Genomic DNA, 19,639 nt, shown 5'->3' on the forward strand with positions numbered 1-19,639 from the left:
CATTTGATGTTATAACAGAAATGTTTATATTATTTAAAAATAATACTGACTGTTACACAGGTTATGACACGTAATTTGTGACTCTATACAAAGTTTTATAAATATTTATACTCTTTGACCCAATAATTCCATTACTAAAATCCATCTTAAGGAAACGAAAGACAGACACGAATTTTTATGTACAAATATATTAATAAAAATTAAAACTGAAGAAAAGTAACAATATAAACTACCAGCAACAGAGCAATAATTAATAAACTGTAATACATCCAGAAGATAGAACAACCGTTTTCAACAGTTTATCTTTCTTTGGAGGAGAGAGGTGAGACCTCAAGTCATGATATCCTCTCAACTAAACTGCTCCCTGTTCATCTCTCTAACGTATTAGGCTTCTTTGAAGACAGGTTTTAATGACCAAATAAGTGACTAAAAAACACTGAAAAAAGACTATGAAGCCATGAACAAAACTGTTATAAATACTGTAGTAAAATGAGTTTTGCTTAGAATATAACAGTAAATGCAAATTACAACATACAAACTGTATACAGCAAATTTTTAACAATGTCTGGCACCTAGAATAGTTCATGCATGTAACAGGTATTCAATAAACATCCAGTGAATCAAAGTTAAATATATATTCATATGCATGTTGTGTTCCACTTTAAAAAAAGGGAAAATAGCAAAATATGTTAACAGTGGTTGAATATAAATAGTGGATTATGGATGATTTTTATTATATGCTTTTATTCTTTTTCTTCTCTTAAATTTTCTATGAAAGTTAAACTGGAAAAATAATAAAAGTGTTCAAAAACATGTTTAAAGAAATATGCATACAGCTGCGACAACTCATTAATACAAAAATACAACCAACTACTGTCTAAAATAACCCATGAAGGTTGATAAGAGATACAGAAAAGGCCCTCAAAAATAAAATTCAATTTAAAAAATCACATTTGTAAAGACATTATCTTTGGTATATTAATGTTAACACCAGTAATGATAAATTATTAATGATTAAAACACCTTCCTCCAACTTTCCCTTAAAATACCCAGTTAAACCAAATAGCAAAATTTGGCAAAGTACTATAAACTGAAGAGAAAGACCAAAAGAGAAGACCAAAACTTGGAAAAAATTTCCACATGCAACATTTGACAATGGGACTGAAATAAAATTATTGGGTTACCCATGCTATCTGAATGAGAATAACATGGAAAACCGTGAAGATGACAGGGAATGGAACAAAGCTTTAATTTTCAGGAGAAGAGGAAGCAGGCAAGGAATTCTATTTCTAGACAAACTCTCATCATATGCAAAAATAGTACTCAGAAGGCCTCAGGAAACACCGCAATTATGTATTCTTCCCAAAAAGTTTCTCTAAAACATACTGAGAGATTAATAAAACTTTTGTTTTTAATAGGGGATAGAGAACTGTTTTATACTGAGAAGAGCTATGCTTCAGGATGAAGGTATAATAATCATGAATCATCACTGTTCTGTATCAAACTATAAAGAATTTTAAAAACCAAAATAGTAGAAATATGAAGAGAACCAAATATAAGTATGACCATGGTACAAAACTATCAGTCTATGACTGATATTAGCATATAAAAGATATAGTTTATAGGTACAGCCATAATTAATACATCCATCAAGATGGTACTCTATAGGAAATGTGACTTACTTCAAATCATCTGTAAGATATTTACAAAATGTGATCAGCTATAAGGAAAAGCATAATCAATTTCTTAAAGGAAAAAATGTATAGGCCACAATATGACCACCGGGCAATGGTAAGAAGGCAGGGAGTGAGGCAAAACTGAACATACACATTTTTAAGTACCATCTATCTCAATGAGTTACCTATATTCTTAACCATCACAAATGGTTTCAACTACCTAAAGAAAAAACAAGAACATGAAAAAAAATTGAAAATACATTTATCAAAAATTGTCAATGCATGGTTAATATATGGCATTTTTCTTCTTTACAAATATTTTCCAAATAGTCTATAATGAGTATATTTTCTAGTCTATATCTTTTCCTGTATATTTTCCAGTCTATATCTTTTCTTGTATATTTTCCAAATAGTCTATAAATGAGTATATTTTACCCTAATAATCAGGAAATAAAATTAATGAAATAAAAGAATTTTAAACAAATTTACTTTTAGAAAAAGATGAAATCTATAGAGAATATCATACTTTATCTCTCAATTTTAACTCCTTTTTCTTTCCTTCCCCATCATACGCTTGAAAAAAATTAAAAGAGAAAAGCAAAAGACACATAAAGACAGGGGCTAGATAACCTAGTTGTTTCTAATCACTATTAATTATTAGTGTTTCAAATACGACAACAGCAATCAAATGCAGTCTGAAAGCAGGGACAGTGGACAGCAGGGGTTATTACTGTCAGGGAGTGTTAAGCATCACAGAGGTTAAGTGAGTAGTGAGAAATGATTAGAGAGGCAGTGAGGGAAACAATCTATTCAGTAATGCTTTAAGGAACCAGTTCTGTGGCAAGCCAGGAGCAGGGTAACTCTTTATGAGACTAGGAAACAGAGCCTGGTTCCAATAGAAGGGAGTGACTGAGAAGGAAGGTAGGTGTGCTATAGTTAGGAAATTCCAAGGGCTGAGACAGATCACTTCTAAGGTGGTCATTCCAATGAGTGCCTTATTTGGGAAAAAAAAGAAAACTGGGAACTGGGACACCCGCATGGTCAAAGGAAAAAAAAAAAATCAGGGTAGGTTCTAATATCCCTTTGGGATAAAGGGAGGGAATAAATGAAAATTAGAGTCAGGGAAATAAAGTCACTGAGTATCATTTTGTAGAGGTCTGGTGACTCCAACAATCCTAATGAGTCAAAGGTTATGTAAGTAAAGATCATAGAAATCAAAAGAAAAGAGAATGCTGAGACACTGTAGTGGGCAAAACAATCCAAGTAGGAAAGGAGAGATATAATGCATAATAAGAGCTGGTCTCTCAATGAACAATCCAAAAAGGAAATTAGAAAACAATTCCATTTACAATAGCATCCAAAAGAATAAAATACTTAGGAATAACTGTACACTGAAAACTACAAACATTGCTGAAAGAATTAAAGACCTAAATAAATGGAAAAACACCCATGTTCATGGACTGGAAGACTTAACACTGTTAATATAACAATACTACCCAAGTGAGCTACAGATTCAGTAAAATCCCTATCAAAATTCTGACTCCCATTTTTGCACAAGAGTAAAAGCAGATCCTCAAATTAATATGAAATTGTGAGCAGGCCAAAATAGACAAAACAATTTTTAAAAAGAACATAGTTGGAGGACTCACACTTCCTGGTTTCAAAGCTCACCACGAAGCTACTTTAATCAAAACAGTGTAGTACTGGCATGACAGACATGTAGACCAACAGAAGAGAACTGAGAGTCCAGAAAGAAAGTTACATATTTTGGGCTGATTAATTTTTGACAAGGATGCCAAGAGACAAGGGGGCTCTGCTGGAAAGCAGACAAGAACAAGAATGGACAGCCACGAACTAAAGAGGTAGCATTTTGTCATTAGAATGCATAGAATTTTTAAATTCTGATTTAGGATGAAAATACTTCAGCTGTTCAGTTACATTAAGCAGACTTAAATTTCCCATTGCCAATTCCAGCAAAGGAAAAATGTTGCTCTCTTGTTAGAAAGCATGGCATTTTTTCAAAATTTTATTTTTAAACAACCCAAATTCAAAGCTAAAAAACCAAAGTTATTCTTGCAAAACTCTTAAGGCTTATCAAAAAAAATTCATTTTTCCCTAGACAATTTTAAGTTCAAACTTATTTCAAGGTCTGTGATCCACATGAACTGGCCTAACTCAAGTTCTAATAATTCAACAGTTCAAAAATTTTTTCCAAATGATTTTAAAAGTTGACTATTGGTTTCTCAAAGCTGTACATATGGTTCATTCGTGCTAAATCAGCAAACCATCTCTCTTTATTTTAAAAGCCACCTTTATAGCACTTAACAAAATATATTTCAGGGAGTTGTTTCAAATGTCCATCTTCCTATTACCTTGCACATCTCACAAACAAGGCTGGGGTCTTAGTTTACTTGTAACTACTTAAATATTAGATGCATGAATGGCTGGCTGTCGATAAAAGTCAACTATATCAAAGATGGGTTTTAAAGAAAATGGGTTTTAAAGAAAATGATACTTTAAAGAAAATGTCAAGAACCATTAGTTAAGGCAAAAAAACAAAAGTGATGTCATAGAAAGAGAACTAAAGCAGAGTTCACAGTTCTTATTTCCCTTCCCCTGGCTTCACCAGTAGGTAGCTGAATGACCTTTGGCAACCAATTACTTAACCGCCCTCTCTAGACAACAATTTTCTCAACTACAAAACAAAAAAGTTAAACCAGATGATGTTAATGTCCCTCTCCTCAGCCGCAAAATTCTATTACTCTATGATATCCATGGTTTCCTAGTGTCAGCCAAAACACTATTATTTTATTATATCATCCACAGTTTCCGTATGCCATTTAAACCTTAAGTAAAAATTCATTTAGTCAAGATAATCTTCTAGATTCTGAGGACAGTGGTAATATGAGCCATTAATCAGAGAAAAAACCAATATCACTTAACATGTATTAAACCACTGAATACACTTTAATGAAAGCTGAAAGGAAAGTAAACAAGGAGCTCTCATTTCAAATGCTCTTAGGTTATGGAAAGTAACAAGCTGAAATCGATAAAATAACAGTTTGTTCATCAGAATGTAATAAATCTAGCTGTGGTCATATTATACCTAGAAAATTAGCTGAGACCTAATGTTTAACTACATTATAAGACAAGGAATTAAAATATTAGACTGTAGAACAGGGGCATCCTTTCCCCATAGTTGAATAAGCATGTAAATCTTCAATCCCATAGCTGTTCAAGCAATAATCTGTGGATTAAATATGATTTTTCATGTAATTCTCTGCCACATTCTTCAGCATTTCCTCATATATTTGTCCTGCAACCCTAAGTGTCTTGATAGAACTGTCTTGAGAGTGTATGTTCATACACAGAAAGGAGGATTAGAGAGAGCTTTCCAGAGAAAGAACATATGCATGACCAACAACAGCAGACAACATAAATATACTCCTTCTTCCCCTCTGTCCTTCAGACTGCCTTCTTTCTGCCTAAAGAAAAGCAGGTAAGCCTACCCTTTTGGTCCTGATAGGTGGTTTAGAAATCAGCTTCAAGAAGACATGGAAGGGAATCTCCTGTTCCTCCCAAGGAAAAGCCAGGAATCTGCAGGCACTAACTTTTCCTAACTGTGCCACTTCCGGAAGTAAACATGATATGTCGTCAAAATCAACACAGAACAGGCACAAATGTTAGAATACAAGCAAGGACACTGAAACAACTATTATACCTGTACTCCACATGGTCAAAAAGTTAAGTAGAATCATGGAAAATACAAAAAGACCCAAGTCAAATTGCCAGGGCTGAAAACTATACTGTATATAAGATGGAAAATAGACTGGATAGGACAGCAGGTTACGCATTTTGGGGAAAAAAAATTAGAAATTGTATTTCCTAGCTTTTCATTACTGATAAAGGCTTTTGCCGGAATCTCTCTTGAATACTTCACATCCTCCAATTGTAGCGTGGGCCAACAGTCTATTGAGAGACTGCTCTGTGCCAAGCCATAAGGTAGCCTCGGTGCAGTAGGGGAGAGACAAAATATGATGGGTGCAGTGATACAGGTCTGCTTATGCAGGGTATGGAGCTATGGAAGTCGACATGGGAGGCGCCTTACCCAGAGACAGCAAGGGAATGGGAGAGGCAAATTAGGCAACTCCAAAGAAAGTAAGTTATCAAGACCAGGCATAGTGGCTCACACCTGTAAACCCAGCACTTTGGGAGGCCAAGGTGGGAGGATCCCTTGAGCCCAGAAGTTTCAGACCATCCTGGGCAGCACAGGGAGACCTCATCTATACAAAAAAAAATTTTTTAATTAGTGGGGTATGGCAGCTCACACCTGTAGTCCCAGCTATTTAGAGGCTGAGACAGAAGGATCACTTGAGTCTGGGAGATCAAAGCTGCAGTGAGCCGTAACTGCATCACTGCACCCCAGCCTGGGCAACAAAGAGAGACCCTGTCTCAAAAAGGGGGAAAAAAAAGAAAAGAAAAGCAGCTATAAAAAATTAACATATGTAAACTTCCATTAGTAAGTATAGCTTCAGTCTAATTTCCCTTTTGGATAATAACTAAGCAGGCCATGGGAAATGATCAACAGAATGATGACTCCAGTAAGGCACAGGATAGTGAATTTTTTTGTAAGTATGATTCACTTGTTTACTCATTTGTTCCACTTTTAATGAAAACCTACTACATGTCAGGTACTGTTTTAGGTGCTAAAAATAGAAAGTGGAACAACCTAAAAAGTGTCTATTCAAACAGAACTTTCACTAAAGGAGATGGAAACAACCAAAAAAGTATCAGATGCTTAAAACATTGTGATAGCACAGAGAGGCACTGGGGATCAACCCTAGGAAGATGAGCCTCTCTGGGGAATTGACATTTTAAGTTGAGATCTAGAAAGTACCAGCCATGGTACAAGATTTGGGGAAAGAACGCAAGGCAGAGGTGCCATCTAATGTAGACTCCAGGGTGAGAAGGAGTCTGGCACCAAGGGAACTGAGTGGTGCAGGGACGGGCAGGGATAAGAGTGGATCCAGGTCATAGGCAAGAGTCTCTACATATACATTTACATATTTATAAATCAGGAAAAGCTCAACAGCTTAGATATTTGATATTTATAAATTCTTAATTTCTTAATAATGTGCAATAATGGTTATTTTAGATTTTTTAAGAATTTCTTTCAGATATACATATTGGAATATTTTTTATGAAATTATGTCTAGATTTGCTTCAAAATAATCTAAGTAGAGGATAAGGAGAGTGAGGGCAAATGAGTGGAGTAGGGGTAAGGTGGTAGAGATGAAACAGAATTGGCTATGAGTTGAGAATTGCTGAAGCTGGATGACGGGTATACAGAGATTCATTATATTATTATGCCTTATTTTGAATTTTTGAAATGTTCCATAATAAATACATTTTTAAAGCACCTTATTTAAAATATAAGGGAGGGAGTATTTATAAATACAAATGCCCCATTCACAGGGGACTTTTTAAAGGTGCAAACTACTGTCTATGATACTGCAGTGGATATAGGACACTATGCATTTGTCGAAACCTACATAACTTTTCAACAGAGTGAATCTTAATATATGCAAATTTTCAAAAAAATTCATGTAGGAGGTCAGATCTTAGGATGTAAAACAGAATATGACATATACCAGTTTTTGTGACACTCAGGTATACCCATTAAGCTTTTCATCAGGAGTCCCTCAAAGGCCCCAAAAGTCTAGAGGTCCTAGCACAGTATACAAATTTTAGTATGTGTGGACATTCATGCCTTTTTCTAGGGAAAGGGCCTAAGGCTTTCACAAAAAAAGGCTGAGAACCACTGACATTTCTCCTTGCCTGCAGCTTCTTGGCTGAAAAGTAACCTTGCTATTGCTGTTAATCTAATGACAATATCTCATTCATTTTATGGTTTCCCTGCAAGGGCATTACTACACAGCTATTGCTGTAAGCAAATAATAAATACCACCAGTGAATTTTACAATTCTGAAAGTTGTGACAAACACATGCATATGCACATAAAAAAGGTGGAGGCCTGGTATGGTGGCTCACACCTGTAATCCCAGCACTTTGGGAAGCCCAGACAGGGTTGGTTGGGGGGGGAAATCACTTGAAGTCAGGAGTTCGAGACCAGTCTGGCCAACATGGTGAAACGCCATCTCTACCAAAAAAAAAAAAAGATACAAAAATTAGCCAGGCATGGTGGTGCACACCTGTAGTCCCAAGCTACTCAGGAGCCTTAGGCACGACAATCGCTTGAAGCTGGGAGACAGAGACTGCAGTGAGCTGAGATTGCACCACTGTACTCCAGCCTGAGAGAAAGAGCAAGACTCTATCTCAAAAAAAAAAAAAAGAAAAGTGACAAACTATGTATTTAAGTTCCCTTTACAGTATCACCTTTTTATAATATCATATTTCATTTAATCTAAAGTACATCCTTATTTTTTGTGCCACTAAGAAAGAAAAAAGCTATTAACTGATGACTCTCCACTGATTATAACATGGTTCTGATTTCAGAGATGTTCAAATGTGGAAAACCTGTACCTCCTGTAATCAATTAAACATGGCATTCAAAACGTTAATTTACCTGAGCCCCATCTCAGATCAATTCAACAAATTGCTCAGGGTAGGTCAAGGAATCTGTAGTTTGTTAAAGCTTCTCAGATGATTTTGGTTAAAGACTAAGTAAACTGTCAACCTTCAAAGGCAGCACAGTAGAGAAAGCACGCACTTTGGAGTCACATAGCCCCACACATCTCTGTGACCTACAGCAAATTCTGTTAATTGCCCACAACCTCAGCATCTCAGCTTTATCTGTTTAAAAACAAACAAACAAAAAACAGTCAATGCCACCGACTTCCTATGGTTGATAAAAGAGAACATATGTAAAGTACCTGGCATACAGCAAGATACGCTCTTCCTCCTCCTCCCTAAATTACAGGTGATCCCTAACTAGAGACTTGTGTGCTGTCTATTCCAGCTTAAAATTTATATAAGAATGAGAATGAGGCCGGGCAAGGTGGCTCACGCCTGTAATCCCAGCACTTTGAAAGGAGGCCAAGGTGGGTGGATCACCTGAGGTCAGGAGTTCAAGATTGGACTGGCCAACATGCTGAAATCCCATCTCTACCAAAAATACAAAAATTAGCTGGGAGTGGTGGTGGACGCCTGTAATCCCAGCTACTCAGGAGGCTGAGGCAGGAGAATTGCTTGAACCCAGGAGGCAGAGGTTGCAGTGAGCCGAGATCATGCCATTACACTCCAGCCTGGGTGACAAGAGCAAAACTCCGTCTCAAAAAAAAAAAAAGATAAGAATGAGACCTATGAAATCCACTCAGCACTATCACTGCTGAACACACAAAAAGAATCATTCAACAACTGTTTATTATGTAACTGAGCAATACACACACATTTATTTTGGCACATTTTAAGAGACCTTCACAAATGAATGCTGTTTAATAAAATTTTTATTAGAAAATATTGTACTTGATTTACATCAACAACGCACAAAAATGTATACCTTTAAGTGTGACATAATTTTAGAGTAGCTAATGGTTCTGTTTCATGTAAAAGTTTTTGTTTTGCTTTAGGATGTGTAGCTGGCAAGATTTTTCAGAACATTGGCATAACTGCATCAAAACACCAAAAGTAATGCTATGGAACTTCTCAACTCAGGTGCCTGAATAAATACTCACATGTTTGATTTGTCCCAAAAGTGATCCTTAAAATCCAAACAGCATTTTAGGCAGCACCTTTGGAATTGACCAGTCAACTCAGGATGTGACTCACAGGGGACAGGTTTAGCCATAATTGGATAGAGTTCTCTCACATGTGTAGCATGAGGAAAAAAAACAACCCTCAAACCCACAATTGCACAATGTCTCTGCCTGTCTCCCAATGAAGAACACATGGATTCAAATAAATACCAACTCCACCAAAACGCCTAGGGTTAAGGATTTGCTGCAGAGTGCTAACCTCCCAAAAACCCACCCAGGATCTGGGCCCTCTGGCAGGTTATGCCAGACTCATGGGCAGAGGACGCCTTCAACCCTCCACCCCTCCTACCCACCAAGCATGGGCTCTGAGATTTAGGAGAGAGGGGTGCTGGGAGGAGAGGAATACATGGTTCATCTCCTTTTTCTTTCCCTTGACCAACCCCTTCTCCCAAAAGGAAAGGGTCCTTTGGTTCAGTTGCCCAAATCTGAAACCCTAGATTCCTCTGTGACTCCTCTCCTTTCTTTAGCCCTAAAGTCTCTTCTACTAAGTCTTCTCCAAACTCACCAAATTCCTCACAAATCCATCCCACCCCTTCAACTGCCTTAGTTGATCCCTCTTATCATCACAAGGTTGGCTCTATCCCATTTCCCAGATCCAGCATTTCATTCTCCAAAGCCATCCTTTTCACTGGGGCCAAAGTTATCTTCCCTATAACCCAGACCTGACTGCGCACTCTCCTAGTCTGCATTCTTTAGCAGCTCACTGAAGAATTCACCTATAAGAGTTCAAATTCCTACTCTAACCTCAGCCTACCTTCCAGCTTTATCCTGTGGCGCTCCATGGCTTTGCTAATTTTTCACCTCAGCCACATTAGATTTTTCCTACCCCACAATTTCACACAGCTGCTTCCACCCTCTATGCCGTTGTTCACACTACTTTCTCAGCCTGGTATGAACTGCTCTTTTCTGCCTATCAAATTCATCCTTCAAGATGAGGCTCAAATGTCTTTTTTTTCCCTGGGACAAGTTTCCTAAACTCTCTAAGCCTCTCTCCCCTCCACCCTTTCCACAGTCAAAAGTAAGTGCTCCTACAATAACTTATGTCAATCAGCAATATAACTCTTATCTCTGTTACAGTCATAAATGCAAGTCTCCCCTACAAAATTCTGAGATCTTCAGGGAAAGGAATGTAATAATTTTGAATTGTCATTTTCTACCACAATATATGGTACTTGGTTTAGCTTCAAAAAAATTTTCTGGACTGATTTGGGACACAGTGATTTCAACTAGTATTGACTTGATTTTAAATAAAATGTGAACATGCTTGACTTTTCCAGAAGATATTTATTTTAAGAGGAGAAGCAAGTTATCCAAAGTGAATTTCTAACTGGTGGGAGATGGGGCCTCTTCCCAAAAGTCCCCCTGACCCCTATCATCACCACCACTGTTGGCATAACCAGTTTATACCATTCCCCCCCCTCCACCAGCATGTTCTTCCCAAGCTTCTGGCACTGCCCAGCCTTATGTCACCTTCACAGGCTCCGGAATTCCACAGAGCTCAGTACAATGAAAATTATCAATTAAAGAACATGGGAGGATGCAAGAATAATTAGCATAATAATAAAGACCACAAACAAGCACCTGTGGCAGGAGGCTTGCGGTTCTACTCTTTGAGTTTTTGGTTAATTGCACTCCTCCAGAGCTGATAAAGAGACAGTATGAATTCAGGTCTCAGACAGGACTGAGTCAAGACCTGGCCTTCTACTCACTGTCCAAAAGGCCCTGAATCAGGGTCCTCATCAGTAAAATGCAGAAATGAATGCCTACATTGCAGCCTGTTATGCAAGTAACAGGCTTGTAAATGCAAGCGATGAACCAGGGCCCAGGAACACAGGAAGGCCAACCAGAGTTTAAAAGCTTCTGAAGCTTTCGGTGTTTCAGAACAGATACACTTCCATCAGGACTGCGTGCCCTACTACTACCAAAAAACCAGGCTAGTCATTAATACATACCTACTCTAAGATTATTGTTTTCTCATTTCTCTGTGTCACCCCAAAATTTCTATGTTGAAATCCTAACCACTAAGGGATGGTATTAGCAGGTAGGGCCCTTTGGGAGGTGATTAGCTCATAAGAGCAGTCCTCATGAATGGGATTAGAGCCCTTATAAAAAAGACGCAGGGGAGCTCGTTTGCCCCTTCCACCATGTGAGAACACAGGGAGAAAGCAGTATCCATAAACCAGGAAGAGGGCTCTCAGCAGATATCAAATCTACCAAAGCCTTGATCCTGGACTTCCCAGCCTCCAAAACTGTGAGAAATAAATCTCTGTTGTTTACAATCCACCCAATTTATGGTACTTTGTTACAGCAGCCTGAGCAGACTAACACTCATCTATAAAATGGAAATGACAGTACATAACACAGGGATGACCTCTATGCCCCACACAGACAAAAGACAGCACTTTTAAAAGTGTCAACTACTACTACAACCACCATTAACTACTCGTAATATTGTTCATATAAAAAGACTGCCACACGTCATCTTCAATAGTTAAACCCAAACCCTAATTGCCATTTACACATTGTGGAATGACCATAATCCCTTACCTCCATTTCCTTCCAAAATTCCTCTAAAATGATAGTTAAAAAAAAAAAAATCACAAAGACATCAAACCATAAGGACAAACAGAAAAGGAAAGACAACATGCTTTTTTAAACAAACTTTTGCAAGATGGCAAAGTACTTGAAGGAATGGTCACTGCCCCTCAGGACCTCCAAGAGGCTCAGGTCTTGAGGCACCAAGGAGATGCCAAAGGCTGATGTGAGGCTTAGCCTAGACAAGGGGGGAGCCACCGAAAGAGGTGTTCAAAGCTTTTGGACCCCCAGTTCCAGCAGGAAACCCAAAGTTTTTTCTGAAGAAACTGAATCACAGTGACAGGAGAACTGTAGCCAGAAGTCGAAGGCTACAGCCTCCATCCCTCCCTCAGCCAGGTAACCCAAACCCTGGCAGCTGGCATATCACCAAGCATACCAGAGGCAGGAGATGATGATTTCTTCATTGTGAACACTGGCCCCAAACGAGATGTAAAGGTGTTGATATTCGGGGCAGACTCCCAATGAAAAGTCCACCTGAACTCACAAGTCACTAGACCACAAATACACACATGTTCTCTCCTCTGCAATCAGCTCCTCAGGATCTTTTTCTTCATTATAGACAGTCAAGGATCACCAGATATTTATGACTTAAACAAACAAAGAAAAGATCCCTGAAATGAATAACCACACTGGAGGAAACAGAAGAAATATTAAAAATATATTAAACACAAAGAAAAAATAAAAATACACACATCAGAGATAAGTAAAGATAATACATCCATAAAATAAGATGCAATGAAATGGAAACAGAAAAAGATTCTAAAATTTAAAAACATGATCATTAAAATTGAGAACCATTCCCCCCCCCCACTCCTTCCAGTACAAAGAAATACGTAAGAGGTGAGATTAGTTAAGAAAATTTAAAGATCATTTGTAGTGGGTTCAACAACCAAACCAACAGACATCTCAGAAAGAAACACACACACACACACACACACACACACACACACACACAGAGAGAGAGAAAATAAAGGGTGGGAATTATTAAAAAAAAAAAAAAAAAAAGCATTTCTGAAAACTAAAAAGAGTCTCTAGATTGAAAGGACCCACTAAGGTAATACAAGAAAGAAAAGGAAGAAAGGAAGGAAAGAACCAACCAACCAACCACACAAAAACTTATAAAACTTCAGAATGCCAGAGAAAAAGAACCTGAGCTTCAAAAAAACAGAGAAAAAAAGAGGCATCAGAATGGCTTTGGACTTTTCATCAAAAACCCTTAAGACAGAAAACTGTGAATATGCCACCAAAATTATGAAAAAATGTATTTCTACTTAATATTTTAAATTCAGCCAAACCATCTATAAAGTATGAGGACAGGATAGATACATTCAGACATTCAAGGCCTCAAGTAATTTATCTCCCATCATTCCTTCTTAAGAAGCTACTGAGGATACATACATAGTAGCAAAATGAAGCAAACCAAGAAAAAGGAAGACAGGAGATCTAAAAAACAGAGGTTCCAAGACAGGAAAGAAGTAACAGGAAGTCCCAGAAAAAATAATCGTACTATCTAGATTGGAGCAAGAGGATGGAATGCTCCAGACCAAGCAGTCTCTAAGAGGAAACCAAGTGGCACTGAGAGATGATTTAATGTGCTACCTGGAAAAAAAAAAAAATCAAAAGGCATTTAACATACTTCTTGGAGTAGTTGAGGGAACACAGCCAAAGATAAATAGGTAACGAATCAAAATGCAATTTTGATAAAATGCAATTATTTGCTGTGGGAAAAACAAAAATGTATAAAAAAAATCATAAGTCACTATTTAGCAATACCTGTGTACACAATAATGTAAATACTGCTATTTTTACAAAAAAGTTACGTAACTACATTGGAGGATTTAAGAGAGAAATGAGAAAGAGCTCAGTTATGATACTAGAAAGTCAAAGACTTATTCTACATTGATTTAGAATGACGAAAGTAAAAAAAGAGGAAGAAAAAATAAACAGACCTAGTTGAGGTAGTAGCTACCCCTGGAATGTAGAGCCTGAGGGATAAAAAGGACAAAAGCAAGAGCCTGCTGTGTTTGTCAAAAGTCTTTTAAGCCGGATGCAGTGGCTCACACCTGTAATCCCAGCACTTTGGGAGGCTGAGGTGGGTGATCACCTGAGGTTGGGGGTTTGAGAACAGCCTGACCAACATGGAGAAACCTCGTCTCTACTAAAAATACAAAATTAGCTGGGCATGGTGATGCGTGCCTGTAATCCCAACTACTGGGGAGGCTGAGGCAGGAGAATCGCTTGAACCTTGGAGGCAGAGGTTGCGGTGAGCTAAGATCATACCATTGGACTCCAGCCTGGGCAACAAGAGCGAAACTCCGTCTCAAAAAAAAAAAAAAGCCTTTTGGTTCTCTTAAAACTATATGCATATATTAACTGGATTAAAACAATTTATTCTCATATCAAGGGTAATTAGTTCAATTTATAAAGTTGTCACTATCAACTTCATTTATAAGTTTCTTACTTGGAACTCTAAACTGTCTTAAAAATATTATAAAATAATGGTTCGTTTCCTATGCCAGCGTTCAGAAGGCACAAAATCTATAGTGATTCTAAAATACGGTGCAAAGCTACTATTCCAAGAAGCCTTAAGTACCATAACAGCTTCTGTGAGAGACTGCATTCTGAGAACTCGGAGTGCCTTGTACACATCTCAGTCCTACCCACTTGGCTCTTCCCTACCTGGAGGAGCCAAGGAATTATTTTAAAGGTAGAATGTATGACGGAGATGGGAAGGGATGGAAACAACGAACCTGAATCTGGCAGGATGGAGTGACTAGAGATCCTCTGTAACAGGTCAACCCTATTTGCACTAGAGAAAATACTACTAGAAGTCTCTCTCGCCCCCGGGGATAGACAAGGGAGTTAATTGAAACAATGCTTCCTACCCTCCCAGCAACAGCATTTCTGGGCATAAATTGGATGCTCATCAATCAGGAGCTTCCTCTGCTGCAAATGCTGCTAAGAAAATTAGTTCCAGGCCAACCTTTGAATAAGGTAACAAATATATAACTCAAGTGCTAATTAGCAATGATTTATTTTCCACCATGACATAATCAAACTTCTACAGACAAAATCTTCACTTCATTCGATAAAACTTTGCAGCCTATGTCAACACTGTTTCATTTTTTTCAAAAATATGAACTAGGCCAGGTGCGGTGGCTCACACCTGTAATCCCAGCACTTTGGGAGGCCGAGGCGGGCAGATCACGAGCTCAGGAGTTCAAGACCAGCCTGACCAACATGGTGAAACCCTGTCTCTACTAAAAATACAAAAAATAGCCAGGAGTGGTCGCTACTTGGGAGGCTGAGGCAGGTGAATCACCTGAACCCGGGAAGCAGAGGTTGCAGTGAGCCGAGATCGCGCCACTGCACTCCAGCCTGGGTGACAAGAGCGAGACTCTGTCTAAAAAAAAATGAACTGTGTGACCTTGAGCAAGTTACTTAAAAACCCCACTTTCCTCATCTCTACAATAGGAATAATGCCACCTACCTCACTGGGCCCCGAGAAAATTAGAAGAAATTATGTGTATAAAGCATGTAGGGGCAGGTATATGGCAGGAATTCAATGTCAGTCCCTGGTTGTCTTCTGTCTCCTACCTACACCTCTGACTTTGTTTACATGGGTATATAAGTGCTTTTAACCAAAAAGCCTTTACAAAACCATGCATAATACGTTAATATTTCTAAAATTAACGTATGAGTCGTCTTGTATTATTTTTCCTAAATCTTAGTCTTGTGTTCCAAGTACTACCCCAAGTAGCAGTTTTAATTCAGCTAAACTACATTCAGCTAACTCAGCTAGACTAAGAAGGATTAAGAATGAGCACGACTTCGTAAAAAGAGCATTCTTCTTTGGCTAAAAACTGCAAATCCGTACATGTAATGTCTAAAGAGTCTGCTTTAAGTAATTCCATTTCTACATTGAGTCAATCTCAACACACCTCAACAAAGTCTTATTACTTAAAAAAAAAAAAAAGAATACTGACAAATAATGGATGCAATAGAGAATAATTTTTCCCCTCAAACACTCAGAAGCACCACCTTCAGATGAAATAAAGATACTGCCATAATAACAAAAGAACGCAAATGTATAGGTACCAAGGACTTCCTTTTTGGGGGGTCGTTCCTGTCAGATCTTCCTCTAAGGGGTCATTTCCAGAATCCACAAAGTCCTAACATAAGACCCCAGCAATTTTTCAAATTAATTGCCCAAACAACAAAGCTAAGCAAGTAAATGGAACCACAAACCGACCCAAGACTAAGTTCTTGTTTCCCTTCAAGATACTCAAAAGTAGGAGAGTGGCCCAGAAGTACAGTCAGTCCAAACTCCCAACACACCCAATGCAAAAACCAAAAAGGTATTGAAACTAAAAAGGTCTGCTACCTGGCGATTCATTCACTAAAAATATGCTTAGAATCTAAGCATATGCTCCAAATCTAAGTCCCAAGATTTGGAGGCTGCCACGAACATTTGGTGCCCTTATAACCTCCCCTTCTTTCTCTCTCGTTTTTTTTTTTTTTTTTTGTGAAAGGGTAAGCACAGAGCGTGGCCTCTACTGGAGCATCAAAACCACAGCAAAGGGTTTGCAAGTTCAGTCTAAAACGTGAATTTCGAGATATTCAAAATCGAGGGCCCTAGAGTGACACACATAGAAAGGGTCAAAAAAACTTCGTGCAGCAAGGAAAAAAAGTTGTAAGGGTGACTGACTCTTCTAGGGAGAAGGGCTAAGGAGGCAGTGAGGAGGATGGGATGGGGTGAATCTGGGTCTATCGCGGCGGGGCAGCGAGGGCGGCACGAAGGCTGACCCAGAGCTGGGGACCGGGCAGGGACCACACCTCCCAGCCAGCACGGCAGGCAGAGACCGGGCCGCGAGGCGAATCCGGGCGCGCGGGGGGGGAGGGTACTCGCCCGAGGTCCACGGCGCGCAGACTGATCCGCCGGCGGCCGGAAGCTGCCCCAGCCGGCCCGACCTGCCCGCCCCGGCCTCGGCGGCCCCACTCACCGATCAGCCGGCGCACCTCGTCCTCGCTCAGGTAGAGACTCACGCTGGGCCCCGCGGAAGCCGACTGCAGCTCCGGGGGCCGCGGGGCGGGGGCGGCGGCAGCGCCAGGCGCGGGCAGCAGCGGCAACAGCGCAAGCAGAAGCAGCAGCGGCGGCGGCGGCGGCGGGGCCCTCAGGCCGCGGGCCCCCGGGAGGCAACTCCGGCCCGGCCGCCCCAGCCGCGCCGCCCCACGCATGGCCGCCGCCGCCGCCGCCGAAGAGAAGCGTCGGCCGCCCGCCGCACCGCCGCCCACCCCCGGCCCCGAGCCGCTCACAGCCCCGAGCCGGGGGCGGCTGCCCAGCTCATCGCGCCGCCGGCCCGTGGCAGCCAGCAGTGGCTTCAGACCTCCGGAGCGCGCCGCCGCCGCCTCCTCGCGGCATCCTCCGGAGTTGGGGGCTGCCCGCGGGACGCGCCCGTGCGCGCCGCCGCCTCCCCGGGAGCGCGCACGCACCTTTCGCTCTGGGCGGGCCGGGCTGGGCAGCGCGCTGGGGTTTTAAAGTGCCTCGGCGGGCGAAGGGCTCGGGTCACACTCTCCCCAAGAGCCGGTCCCCGCCCCACGCGGTCACTGCGTCTAATGTTTGCTTGTCTATTGTCTGTAACCCTCCTTTCCCGACGGACGGGCCAGGCTGGAGCCACCGGCCGCGCCTGCAGCTCAGTGGGCGCCCCAGGTCCCCGGAAACGCCTGGATGCGGCCGTTCTGGTTGCGAAAGAGCAGCATGCTTTCCTGTTTAGTGGGAAAACTCAAATAAATAGAAATCATCCTTTATCTTACCATCGGTGATCAACTTTATCATTTCCGTATCTATTATTAGAATTTATACTACATATATTTGTTTTCCAGAAAGATCTTAGCACGCTTTACTAACCCTATTTTTACGTTACAAAATTTTATTTATTTTTATATTTTTATTTATTTATTTTGAGACGAAGTCTTGCTCCGTCACCCAAGCTGTAGTGCACTGGCACGACCTCGGCTCACTGCAACCTCTGCCTCCTAGGTTCAAGCCATTCTCCTGCCTCAGCCTCCCGAGTAGCTGGGATTACAGGCGCCCGCAACCATGCCCGACTAATTTTTTTGTGTTTTTAGTAGAGACGGGGTTTCACCATGTTGGCTGGGTTGGTCTCGAACTCGTGACCTCACGTGATCTCACGTGATCAACCGACCTCGGCCTCCCAAAGTGCTGGGATTACAGGCGTAAGCCACCGCGCCCTGCCAAATTGTTATTTTTTTATAATCGTTCTGTATCACTATAATCAACCTGCCTTTGGGGTTGTTAATCTGTGGTCCATACCAGGCTTCGACAGCCTTCCAATAATATGAAACTGTGTGCAAAAGTGTATGTGTCTCCGTGCGTATTTGTGTCCACGTCCATGTTTCTGTGTGTTGTGTGTATGCTTGATTGCACACAGAGAGGTGGTATGTCATCATTTGTTCTAGGGAGTCCTTGTGCCCTCAAAGAGGTTAAGAACTGCAGATAGACCTCGTGTACTTAAAGGCGGTGGAGCCAGCCAGTGCATGGACTTCCGGGCCTCCTGATGTATTTTTGTGAGCCGCCCACCATCGCGGTCAAACTTGCACCAGTGCCCCCTCTCTTGGTGAGGCTCCAAGGGCCCCTGCCCTGTCCTGGGACACCTCGTCCCTGCGGACAGGCCCCCGTCCTGACCCCAAGGCTCTCGCGGGGCCGTGCCTCGGGGAGCAGCTGCTCTCACGCTAGGCCTGGTTTCGGCGCACAGTTGCTCCATCGCAGTGAGGCCCTGGGAAGCGGTTATTTTTATCCTCAGGGAAGGGTAGGGAAAAAGAGAGGCTGATAAGGAGGGAAATGCTGGAACTTGATTTTCTCCCTCCCTAGCAAGATACACGGATTCCATTTAGAGATAGGCTGGCCTCAATTTGTCAAGCTTCAGCGCCTCAGCACAACATCTTACACCCTTCATCCTGCCGGAGGAGGCTGAGAAGAGGAAGAGGGAAGGAAAAGTGCTCCATCAGAGAAGGCTTTTAAGCCACAAAAGTCAGCAAAAATACTTCTGTTGGGACAGCCACTGCTGCCAGGGTTCTGCCAGGAAGGGCGTGAGGCTCAAAACATGTTGTGTGAACAGGAATCTCAATTCAGATGGGAAGCATTTTTTTAAAGGATGGCATATTCTTTGCACTTTTAAAAAAGCTCACAGTCCGCAAAGAAAGAAACTCCTAGCTTCTCGAGGTTCTTTAATTACTAGGTCTTGTCAGTGACTTCTTCAGGCGGCCTATGATGTAAACAGCAGAGAGCTCTCACTCAGGCCTGGCTGGGTTCTGGTACTTGTTAATCCTGTGGTCTTGGGAAAATTAAACTCTCCAAGCCTTGGTTCTCTCATTCATAAAAATCCCGGGATAATGCCCGACTCCCAGGGCTTTTACAGGATTTAATTGGAGAGAGATACAAGTAAAACATCTAGGCAGACACTGGGTAGGTGTCACACCTGTTGTTATTGTAATTACAAGGAATCCTTTCCCTTTAATGACCACTTCCTGTGAAAGTTTCATCACCAATTACCTCCAAACAGTTCAAACCTG

General features: G+C 40.9%; 1 protein-coding gene across 5 annotated transcripts in view; it reads right to left on the reverse strand.

Annotated features, from left to right (window-relative positions):
• The window catches only part of RYK (receptor like tyrosine kinase), a 160,817-nt gene extending 143,331 nt beyond the window's left edge, over positions 1 to 17,486 (reverse strand). For 2 of the 5 annotated variants that reach the window (XM_063602937.1, XM_055110482.2), the window contains exon 1: positions 17,050 to 17,299. In XM_063602937.1, the coding sequence (XP_063459007.1) occupies positions 17,050 to 17,284 (235 nt within the window). In that variant the 5' untranslated portion in view covers positions 17,285 to 17,299. Of the gene's footprint in view, positions 1 to 17,049 lie in introns of all 5 variants that reach the window. The other 3 variants (XR_008624895.2, XM_034957430.4, XM_055110484.2) reach the window with 3 other exon arrangements.
• Between the last annotated feature and the right edge of the window lie 2,153 nt (positions 17,487 to 19,639).

Source organism: Pan paniscus, chromosome 2 (assembly GCF_029289425.2).
Source record: "Pan paniscus chromosome 2, NHGRI_mPanPan1-v2.0_pri, whole genome shotgun sequence".
Classification (NCBI taxonomy): domain Eukaryota; kingdom Metazoa; phylum Chordata; class Mammalia; order Primates; family Hominidae; genus Pan; species Pan paniscus.